Raw genomic sequence first — 12,280 nt, forward strand, 5'->3', positions numbered from 1 at the left:
TATTTTTAATTTGCCGATTTAAATGTATTTTTTAGAGATATTCGTGAAAATGCTAACACTGTTTTTGTTCCCATTTTCGGCAGTTTGGTCCTATTTTCGGCAGGCTGTGCTCCTATTTTCGGCTACGCGAATACGGGTTAGAAAATGTTTTAATCAATGCAAATAAGTAGACAAAAATGTTTAAAGCAGTTTTTCACTCTCACTTTTCTAAAATTTATGTGGAAAAGCACTTAAATTATTAATTTTATGTTGCCCACTTTAGTCACTTAGCTGGCAGTTTCTACAGTATCTTCGATGTGAGTTACAAACAAAGTAGGCATTGAAGAAAAAAGACATTACGACGGCTACAGAGCACGGCTCCGACTGGCTCACAAAATATTATTTGTCTCTCAAGTTATTTAATTATTTACAGTGAAATTGGTGATATTTGATACAAGAAATGTCATTTTATGTGTCGACATACGCATTGTAGTGTTCTGATCAAATTTTAAATGAATATTCAACGAAATCAAAAGTGTGTTTTTGTTTCAAGTTTCAGCAGAAGCCCACAGCATTGATGTGTCAAAAATCAACATTTACAGTGTACCTATTTTTGGCAGTATTTAAAGCGAATAATTACCTGTTTTTTTTCGTGATTTTAAAATTCAAAGCGAGCTAGAATAAATTCTACAACCAAAGAATCTTTCATAAAAACCACACTTTCAATGTGTTAGTGCTCTGGTTCTCTTAATAATGAAACCTACCGAACTATTGGCTGACAGCAAGTCTGCTGAAACAATTTAAACTCTACCCATTTTGTTTGATATTTTGAAAAATATGTAAGGAAATGATGTGAAACTTCGTATATGAATAACAAATGAGCATATCTCTATTTAAAAAAAACTTCGTGTTGAGATAATTTTCTACGCGTTTTTGGGTAATTAAAGTAAGTGTACCAATTATGGCCATAGTACCTATTATGGCCATAGCAACCAGTATTTTTGCTATAAAACAGTAAATTTACATTCTGCAACCATGGATGGATTTTTTGTATCAAATGTGAACCTTTTAAAACATTCATGCTTCATTAGTTACATGTCAGAAACATGCATTCATAAAATATCACTCTTTTAAAATGTGCAGCTAAGATTTTGGTCATCTCTTACCATTTTGCTAAGAGCACCACAATAGGATATTAGTGATTTACAAGCATCTTAACTTATTTTTATATGAAAAAAGACCATTATGATGTAAAATGCTTGTTATTTAAAAGCTTCACATCAAAATTTATCAATTTTGCAACGAAAATGTGCTTTTTTGCCATATGTCCATAATTGGTACAACTAAACAACGATGTACCAATTATCGCACTAGGGCAAGTGTACCAATTATGGCCATAGCACCAATCATGGCCATAAGGAGCTCTTTTTATTTTATAAAACAATTTATTTCATTTTAAAACTTTTTAAAGTATATTAATATTAAATGCAAACTATATTCTGAACATTGATTCCAAAAACATCGTATAGGAACTGTATCTTTTATTAATTATTCCAGCTTAAAAATGAGTCCTCAGAAGAGTTGACATTCCTTAGCGTTTTGTTAAGACCATTGCGGTTGAATATAGGTGACTTTTAAAGCTTTTAATCACATATTCTACTCTAAAACTTTATTTTGGCAATTATTACTACAATCGTCACGGATTGAAGTTAATATATATATAATAGTCAGTTGATATTTTGTACATAATAGGTACAACTATACTTATTCCTCTATTTGGTGTAACGTTTTACGCGAGCATGCCGGTCTATAGAAACTTTTGATACTTAGCCGAATATTCAATACTTGCTACAGGGAAAGGTCCATACTTCGCTTGAACCCATAACGGGCATGTTATTGAGTCGTACGAGTTGACGACTGTACCACGGAACTGCTCTTCAATCTTTTTAGGATCGCGGGCTTTGAAAATACATTTGCCGCAGCACACACCTAATAGAGCGCTTACATTGTATAGACTTAGTTCAAAGTTTTTTATCAAAAAATATCTTACGATGTGTATTGTAAGAAGCGTTTGTTTAAAAAATTCTAATTTGTCGAGGAACACTTCTGTTAACGCCACGGACCCCAAGTCGGCCGCGGAACACAGGTTGGAGACCACTGCTATAGGGTACCAATTACCGCAGAAGATGATCAAATCTTTACCATAGGCTAACATAAACACCAAAATGCTCAATTAAAGTTGTTAACCTAGTATGTGTCTAGAATGTGTCTAAAATTATAAATGCTAATTTTCGTTTCTGCCTTACTCAACCACATGCTCGACATGGGTTCAATTGCAATATGGACCATGACTTTATACTTAGGACTGACTATCCTGCTATGGGCAAAATCATTAAGTCTCTGAAAGCCAAGTCGCAGTAGTGGTAAAGGCAGGCCTTGAACGATAACGGTTGTTGTGCCAAATAAGAATAAGAAGAATTTTTAGTTCTGAATTATTTTACATTACTTTATTTTAAATCCATCACATAACGTGATTTTTTGCATGTAAAATTCATGATTTTTAATATATGGCCATAATAGGGACCCTGTTATAACCATAATAGGAACACTAGTGCCCTATTATGGTTATAAGCCATAGTGCCATAAGCCGGTCTCATGGTACAGTCGTCAACTTGTAAGACTTAAATTATTTTTTCAGTGATTAACGATTAAATCCAATCGATTTAAAAAAATATGTGCAGATTTTACACATTTCAGGCTTCCAAAATCGATATAGAAACACAAGGTTGTGTAAAAAACGAATTTAAACAGCAAACAAAAGTGCGAATTGGGGACAAACTATGTCCATAATTGGAACACTTACCCTACACGTTTTTAGTTACCCTGCCGAAAACAGGTACACTGCCGAATATTGGTACAGTTACCCTATCATGAGCAAGCTCTTTTTTCGATTTTATATGTTTAAATTTCGTTGTACCTAGGATATCCTTAAACCAAAACGTTTGTGTTGGTTTTGGCGTTAAGCTCGTATAGCTTTCGTCGTTTTATTGGGTGCTCCTCCCTCGATTGATTGTTTCATACGTCTTTTTCTTTGGCGCAAGTATCGTCGTCGATCACGGCCTGTCTGTACCACTATTGGGCATGACTTACAGTGACTTACTGATAATGCATAGCAGGATGGTCAGTCCTACTAATGAGGGGCACGGTTCATTCGGCGCTAGAAGCCATTACGGGCATGTTGTAAAGTCGTGCGTGTTGAAAACTGTACCACGGGTCCAACTCGTCCTTCCCCACATACCAGGCCAAAACTATGTCTGAGCATCTTGCTCTCTCTCCCTCCGGTTTTCTGAGTAGAGAGATAACGACTTATGTGTTTAGTATACGTCTACTTTGTTATCCTCCCGATTGTCTCTATAGGGTACATGGTGTTATATCTTTCAAGTCATTAGTTAACGTACCCTCTAGCAATTCAACGTGAAAGTATTCACCTAACAAAAAGAGATTGCCAGGAAACATCTGTTTTTCACTCTCCGAGCGTTTTCCATCCACCTTCACCTGGCAAGTGACGTTGGTCATAGTCATTATAACCAGCATTATCAGTTTGACCGGGATTTCAAATGTGCTCCTTGCGTCGTACAGTTTTACCTTGACTATGCTATCATTTGCGGATTTGAAATCCATGAAGAGAAGGAACGAATTATGTCCGTATTCTGCCGCGTGGTGTATACCTGCTCGGTGAATGATTTTTCGTTTCGAAATCCTCGTTGACGTGAGGGACAAGTCAATTCTGAAGGATCAAGGAGAATATTTCGGGAATATTTGAATATTTTGAAAATATATTTTATATATTTGATTTGGTTTCATCGTGGCTATACCACAATGCTATCTGCTGGTGGAGCTTCTACCTGTCCGTTAAACTGGTCGTTGAGTAGTTCATCGAAGTATTAAGCCCGCAGCGAAAGGATCTCTGGCTGGTTTCTGACCAGATCTCGATCCGTAGATTATTTTAGTTATAGCGTTGGAGTGTGATGTGTTTCTTGGAACAGTAAAATCGTTTTTCTTGGCGTCTGAGCCGTATATAATCCTCGGCGTATGTCCGCGTTCTATGCCGTTGCTGCATTGCTCGGTATGCATTGTTCTTGCATCGGCTCAGGCTGTCGATTAGCGGTTCTGGATGGCTCCAATGGCGCCGCGGCTCCGACTATTCCGACCATTCCGATGCATCCGACGATTCCGAACGGCTCCTGAAGACTTCGGATGACTCCGGATGAGGTTTGAGTTTTGCACCCACCTTCTGGAGCCGCTCTCTATTCTAGCGGAGTCACATCATAAATGATTATCAACACTTGATTGCATGTGACTAAGCTCTGAAAATCAATAAATTGAGTGAAAAATGGGAAAACATATAGAGACCCCTTATTAAACACATGCAGGATTTACTGAATTAAATAATATCTGCAATATGTTTTTATAGCATGGGAGGAACCCAGGAAACAATATTTCTCTTGTTTTGTAAATTGAAAAAAATATGCCAAAGACCCGGGCGTTCTTCTAGACTTAAGATTGCATTTTAAACAGCGTATAGATGACGTTGTAACCAGAAGAATCCAACTACTTGGCCTGGTAAATCGGACAATTCGGATCGAATAAAATTCGCAACCCCGTGTGCATTTAGGCTGTCCAATGTAGTATATTTCGCTCGGTTGTGGAATATTTGTGCCTAGTATTGATTCCAATTACTGCTCGACTTGAGGCAATTCAACGAAAGTTTACGCAATATGCCCTTAAAAATTGCTTTCAAACCTTAAATAAAGTATGATTATCTAAATCAGTTTCTTAAAGTGAGAAAAACTGACGACGGCTCGGGACTGACAACTCTACACTAGTGCCTGAGAAACTTTAATGAGTGATTGAGAATGTTTTCTCAGCTTGAGTAAGCTCCAAGGCCCCGCGGTTTTACTATGCTTTTACGGCCACTGTATTGGTGGTACATCGGCTCCCTACTGATTTTTGTGAGATGCTTACCACGCCTATTATGCTCACCGCTCTCTAACCACAGCATCTCTTGTAGTGCTACGCGGTCCATGCTGAGTGTGGTTAGGACACATGTAATTATTTTAAGGCTCCGACTCTGCAAAGAGTCCGTACGTTCCATGAGCCTATTTTAAGCTGCGAATCCAGGAGGACAGCGTGTGGTCGACATCATTAGGCTTGTTTCCAGTATTCCTGTTTCTTTCTGTAGTCACTTGGTATATCGGACTGGGCAGAGACAGGCCCCGCGCCCCTAGTGCCTCTGGAAGGAGCTCGTGGCAGTTTTCTTTAACATCGGGTTGTCCCCTCGAGGGCCGGTTTGGTGGTACAGTCGTCAACTCGTACGACTTAACAACATGCCCGTCATGGGTTCAAGTCCCGAATAGACCGTGCCCCCATACGTAGGACTTGACTATCCTGCTATGGTAATAAAAAGTCACTGAAAGCCAAGCTCACTTTCACTAGTGGGTACAGGCAGGCCTGGACCGACAGCGGTTGTTGTGCCAAAGAAAAAGAAGAACCATCCGCCCTTAGGGGCTGGAAGAGGTCCCGTGTTCTCAAGTTTGGAGCTTGGGATGGCACATGTTACCCATATGCACAATCAAATAAATTATCCCAATGGATAGCAACTTTCATTCGATGATGTTCGTTCATCAAGTGCCCTTAAACTTAATCAACTTTCCATCGAAAGAGTGCTCTTAAATTTGGATATTCATATTGATTTTTCATGTTTCATTCCATATTCCGAGGTTTTAATACGTTTAATTTAGATTAGCATTCTTACTATTATTAAACAACATGGTCACCCATTTTAACTTCAATATATGCAAACCAATGCTTCAAAGATGTAACTGTTCGACAATAAAACGCGAACGGTTACATCGAACTGAGTGTCTCACAGACCAAAAGGCAAAGATAAAAGGATATATTAAGTATACGATAGAGTATACAATTCAATTAATTCTTGAACTCCAAGAAACAAAACAAAAACTATTTTGGTGCTGCTCAAACACCACGATAAATTAAATCTACAAAATCAGACACGAAGTTATTTTGTGATTGCAACCATGTTTATGATTAAGTTAAAAAAAACTTACCCCAAAACATACATGTCACCAAAAGCATCGACCATGAACAGACCAAATTCGTACTGTCTATTTATTTAGCGAACACATTTCACTGCGGTTCTGCTGTCCTTCGTTTTAAGTTGTTTCCTCCCTTTTTTCTCTTTGGACTATAAATATATTAACGTTTATTTACAAATATTAGTTGTTGTTGTTTTTTTTGTTGTAATTTTTGTTGCAGAATTTTTCTCCATTTTTTCCTTTTTTTAGATTTTGTCGTTAGCTTCTTTTATCCACGTTTGTTTTTATTTTCTTCTATTCTCAATTTCACAACCATTATGTAATGAAAACTTGCTGGGAAGCATAAATTATGATTATCTTATTCATTTCTGTGTGTGGTTTGTTCGCTTTTGTTTTTTTTTTGCCGTGTATGTTTCGTATTTTTCTTTTTTGGTTTCATTTTCGGTGTATTTCGATTTAAGTGTAAATGTGTGTATGTGTTTCTTTTTTTGCGTGTGCGCGCCCGCTCTGACAGACGTCGCGGACTAGACTCCTAGTTTGTGTGTTTACTCATGTTTACAATAGAATGGCACAACAATTATTTTTCTTGTTTTTCCTACGTGTACTTTTTCCGTCCGTCCAATCGCTTTATGCCTACTTATTCTCTTGTTGATGTTGCAGTTTTCATTATTGTGTGAGTGTGTAGCGGAAATCTTTTACACACCGTTTTTAGTACAACGAGAAGCGTTTCTACCATTCTTACCTTTCCTGATCGTACTGATTTGCGGTTTGTTTGCCATGGAACGCAAAATTACACAGATATTTCGAGACAATCTAAAAGCTTCAGCACGGAAGACGCAATAATGGTTAAGTTATAATCGACACAATTTTGTACCATCATCTTCTTTATAATCGACTTAGTTAAAACATGGCAACAAACAAAATGGAAGAAGCAAAGAGGAAGAATTGATTTTACAAAGGTTTTGCTGGGTTAGTAACAGAGCTATGCAAAACTAGCATTGCAATCTATACCTTCCTGACGGGAAGCTCAAACTCCTCACCTCTGTGAGCTCTGTAAACTGAAAGATGGTTGCGCATTTAGCCCCGATTATGTTGCCAATTTGTTCACAACGGCTTCAACAGCATCTGCCGCTAATGGGATCGTTTTGGAGTTTTGGAGTTTTCGGTTTTTATGTTTGCTTCGAACCATTCTCACACCGGAATAGAGGAAGCTGTGTAAGAACGGCGCATTCGGTGGCATCTCCCAGAACGTATTGATTGGAATAATATCATCAACCCTAAACTACTCCATGCAATGCATCTTATCTGAGTGCCGTTTGCTTAAATTTTACATCTTCGCACTGCGCTGACTGTCACAACTTGCACCGTGGACGAAAACAGTTAGACTTTTTGTTTCTTTCTGAAGGAGTCGCTTCGATGAATATTTTACACGTTTAAGCTGAAGATCTGCCTGTCGCTCCGAATTCCTTAGCAACGGGCTCATGTTGCATGTTTGTAAGTGTTTGTTTGCTTGCTTGCTTGTTGTTCTTCAGTTGTTCTTCCTACACGACGTAATTGCTTATTTAACCTTGCTATCTTCTTTGTTTAAGTTTTCTTACTGCTGGATTGCTCATTTCTGTAATTCTAACAACTATGACGTGAAATAACTATGAAAAATCGTCGACTTTTTATTACACACTCTAAATTTGCTAGCGCTCCTTCCTTTTGCTTCTTTACTCACACACACACACATACAAACATACATACACACACACACACATACTAATATGTGCGTCTGTTTACGCTTCATTTATTACATGTTGCGTGTTATGTTGCTTGTTCTAACCATCTGAGTTCTTAATTGCAGTTGTTAAATTTGTGGCCGTCCCCCTTTCGGAGAGTGGGGCCAACATTTTGCTTATCCCTTGCTAATAAGCTGTATTACGATGTGGAAGAAAGATTTGCTATGAGTTGTTGCTTGTATTTCTCTCTCTCTCTCTCTCTCTCTCTCTCTCTCTCTCTCTTTCTCTCTCTTTCTCTCTCTCTTTTTGTGTACCTTCGGGTGTGTATTGATTTGCTAGTGAGTGTACCGGTTCGCATACTTCTTCACTAAACAATAACTTTGCACAGCTTTGCGCTTAGTTTACTTTTACCTAGCGATAATAACGTAACTAAATCCTAGTTTTACGTGACGTAGACACAGTTTGCGGTTGCACAGTTTCAGCTATGTAAAGTTAAGTTTTTCTGTTGTATTGTTTGCGTTAGCGGTTTTTGCTTTGCTGCTTTTGCATACGTTGGTGGTGCCATTTCGGGTTTATTTTGTATTTTGATTCGCTGTTTAAGTTTTCGATTTCATTGTTTTGATTTGCTACAATTACACTTAAATAGACGTTAAAGGAGAAGAAAAAACTCACTCATCAGTTTCGTTATTGTAAGTAGGACTGTTTCTGTTTTCGTTAATCAATTTATTTGATTTTGTTTTGCTTGTTTGACTGCTTTGCTATTAAATTCCTTGTTCGCGTTATTCAAACTATTCTTCTTCTTTATAATTTTCCTGCATATACCCAGTTTGCCATTGGATGACTTTAATTTCTGTACGTTCGTTTGTCCTATCCTTTTTCTTTCTTTCTTTCTTTCTTTTTTCTTTCTCTATCTCTCACACACTCTCTCATTCTTTCTCTCTCCCTCTTTCTTTTTTCTCTGTATCTTTTCGCCTCATTTTGTCGTGTGTCTTTTTTGATTGTTTTTTCCTCAATACGCATTTGCGTTCTTTTCCATTGTCTTTAGAAAGCTCCTTGAAGTGTGTATACGTTATCCTCTCATCATTGTCTGGCTCTGTATATGCTTTGTAATAGATGTTCGGAAGTTCAGCAGGCATATTTTATTCCCCACTTTCCATGCAATTATAAAACAGTGCGTTTCGCGACGACATATACATGGGTTGTTTGTTTTGTATGGTCGCCATACTTGTAATGGGTGTACTCTGATCCGGTCTGTTGTAGCGGTCGTACCGTGATTTTGCGTTTATGTTGCTGCTCTGCCGTGGCTATTATGTTACCATATTTCTCTGATATGTCTATTTGTCTTTAGAACCTATCAGTTACCGTACGTCCATCTATTATGTGGTGAGAGCAAAACACAGCAGTCGAAGTCGCAGCAGCAATTAAGTTTGCGTAATACGAGCTAGCGAAAACAAACAAAATTGTACAACAAGAACACAACAATATTTGTTCGCTACCTCCTTAACGAAAAACGGTAAAACAATTTGCACAACAGTACTGTTGAATCGCACATCTTTTCGTGTGGTTGTGTGGTTGCTTTCCCTTACTCATGCGGTACATTCGATTCCGTTGGTTTGTCTTCGTCGGAATCGAGCGATAGACAGTTCCGCAAGAAATCCTCCATCGACCGGTACACATGCTCGATCACACCCGTAAGATCGTGACCCTCGTCGGCGTAGCTCTGAAAGGTAAGATGGCAATGATATCGGTTAGTTATGTTTGTGCGCAGACAGAGTATGCAGTAAGCAAGTTCAGGAGAAAGATCTAGTAAGTAAAAGATTGCACAAGATGCAAAAGAAAAAAGATGATCAAACTAGTTTGTGAGTTGAATCGCGTTCAACAGTACTAGACTATTGTGGTTCTGGTGTTTTTGGCAAACTGAGTTGAAATAGTAAAACATGCTCGTTGTGTATGCTTATTGAATTCCATTGTGTTTCTGGTTGCCGGTTGTTAAGACTTTTCAAGCAAATCGTTTCACTATTTTAAAAGCTGTAGAATCTTCTGCAGTGAAACGCGATATTGGTTTGTCAAGGTTTTTGAATATTATTTAAAGATTACCATAATATTTGAATGTTACTTATTTGTGTTTATTTTCTTAATTATTTCTTATGTAGAGTATGATATGTCATTTGTTTTTGCTTAACCTAGATGCTACTAAAAAAAATGGGAAATAGATTCTATATTTGAAAACAAAACATAACTCGCTAAACCAAACTCATTCAAACTAGGGAAGCAAGAATAAGCGCAACAAACTATTAGAAGAAAACCCAATAGCTACAAAAATAAAATAAAAGCTAGTGCAATGCCACCTAATAAATCACTACCAAATGTAAATCAAACACAATTCCAGAATCGAAAAAAAACATGTGGCACTTCACAAAGCAAGTAGAGAGTAATTATATCAGTAGGACAGAACTCGTAAACATTTGCTAATCAAAACCAAAAAAACACATGTAACTGAAAAGAACCTAAAAAGGGCACTAAATGTAATCAGTCGAATAGCTGCCGGTGAGCATTGAGCGAACTAGGTTCATCGTACTAGTGAAAATGTTGGCCAATTATCTAGTAACGCTATCTGTTTGTTGATTGTAATGTTATCACTGTTTACGTATTTGGACTAATGCTTTCATAAAAGGTAACGAAATCTATGCAATCGGTTTTGTTCACCTGCACCAGCATTCGGGAACACAATTACGATGTCCTGTCTTTTTTCCGGGCAATAAATTTCGAAGAAGGCAGTGCTTGCATTACAAATAGAAGGGGGATCTCGTATGCTGTAGAATGTTTGTCATTGCACTCTCGGTAGCTCGGATCAATGTTTGGTTTTTGAATGCCGTTAAAGCATGGTTTGGTTAAAGACTTTCGGTCGTATGGTTGCGCCTTTTATTAGTACCGATTAGCGATTCGTCGGTTAGTTAACTGTCGGATGCTTAAGCTGTTACACTTACCAAGTATCGGAATATCGTCCCGGACTCGGATAGGGAACGAGCGAGCTGGATACCGTGCTGGTACGGTGCAGTTACGTCGGCTAGGCCGTGTATCAAGAAGTACGAATAAGACGGTATCTGGCGTCCCTTTTGCGTTGCGTCCGCCTCGACGTACGCTTTATAGTTTTCGGCCGGTACTCCAAGGATGCGCTCGGTAAAGATGGAATCTGCGGAGCGGAAGAGTATATCGAACATTACCAATCAAATCGGTATCTCCAAACTAGTGACGACGAGGGAAATACTTACTATAGTACAGCCAGTCAGTAACGGGCGATACCGAGATACCGCATTTGAAAACATGCTGCTGTGAACCGAGAATCATGGCTGTGACGTAGCCACCGTAGCCCCAGCCCCACACCCCAACGCGGGTTTCGTCGAGGAATTTGAGCGTGTCCAGGAGGTATCTATTGGAAAGATCAATTTGTTAAACAATATTGCACCACTTCTGGGTGTGTGTGTGTGTGTGTGTGTGTGTGTGTGTGTGTGTGTGTGTGGTGTGTGTGTGTGTGTGTGTGTGTGTGTGTGTGTGTGGTGTGTGTGTGTGTGTGTGTGTGTGTGTGTGTTCGTGCGTGTTTAACACTTACCGCAACACTGCAATTTGATCCTGCACCTCAACACCTCCCAGATGACGGTACAGCGCTTGTTTGCCTTGCCCTCGAGCACCACGCACATCCAACCGTATGTACACCACATCGTTGTGGCTGGACATGTACGTACCCCAGTCGATCTTAAACTCTTCCGACACGGACGTCGAGCCGGGCTTACCGTTCCTAAAAGGTAAAAAGGGTATGACCGTGCCAACCACAATAGTTTCATTTGAGGAGCCGCTCTAAAGAAATGTAAATCTCTATACTTACACCTCAACCAGCACTGGAAAAGCGGCATCACGTAGCTCCTCACGCCAGCTCGGAGGTAGTAGCAACTGTACTGCTGCTCTCGTCCCATGCGGCAATGGAATCTCAAAGGAACGTTGCGACGGCAGCGCCAGCTCCTGAAGTTTGCTCGCGTAGAACGGTCTCGTGTCGTACAGGACCCGCATCAGTTTGTGATTATGGGCGGCATGTACCACTACGGCAGGCAAAGCGTCAAACACACAGACATCTCACTTAATTATTCATGACCGGGGGGGAGCACACGCGTGGTACCACATAGTACACGATACTCACCAGCCAATGGAAGACCGGGACCTTTACATTCGAGAATGTAGTACGATATTCCGATGTGTTGCGAAACGTACGGCTGTGAGCTGACAAATGCGTCAAAGAACGAACAGTTGCTGTAGTAGTAACGGCTACCCCAAAGGACATCGCTAAGATCACACGTGATGCACGTCGGTTCCGTTCTGGTGATAGGAAGCGTAAGTTAAAATAAGAAAAGCGTTTTTAGAACATTGTCAGTAGCAGGCTCGCCTGGACTGGTCAGTCACTCCCCACAGCGG

The 12,280-nt window shown here is 39.3% G+C and overlaps 1 protein-coding gene across 5 annotated transcripts in view; it reads right to left on the bottom strand.

Moving 5' to 3' along the window:
- Positions 1-8,061: 8,061 nt before the first annotated feature.
- The window catches only part of LOC121594132 (dipeptidyl peptidase 4), a 15,402-nt gene continuing 11,183 nt past the window's right edge, over positions 8,062-12,280 (bottom strand). For all 5 annotated transcript variants that reach the window (XM_041917131.1, XM_041917129.1, XM_041917132.1 and 2 more), the window contains 6 exons: positions 12,009-12,184; positions 11,700-11,910; positions 11,427-11,612; positions 11,089-11,246; positions 10,804-11,009; positions 8,062-9,536 (listed from right to left, as the gene is read on the bottom strand). In XM_041917131.1, the coding sequence (XP_041773065.1) occupies positions 9,399-9,536; positions 10,804-11,009; positions 11,089-11,246; positions 11,427-11,612; positions 11,700-11,910; positions 12,009-12,184 (1,075 nt within the window). In that variant the 3' untranslated portion in view covers positions 8,062-9,398. The remainder of the gene's footprint in view (positions 9,537-10,803; positions 11,010-11,088; positions 11,247-11,426; positions 11,613-11,699; positions 11,911-12,008; positions 12,185-12,280) is intronic.

This window comes from Anopheles merus, chromosome 2L (assembly GCF_017562075.2).
Source record: "Anopheles merus strain MAF chromosome 2L, AmerM5.1, whole genome shotgun sequence".
Taxonomy (NCBI): Eukaryota; Metazoa; Arthropoda; class Insecta; order Diptera; family Culicidae; genus Anopheles; species Anopheles merus.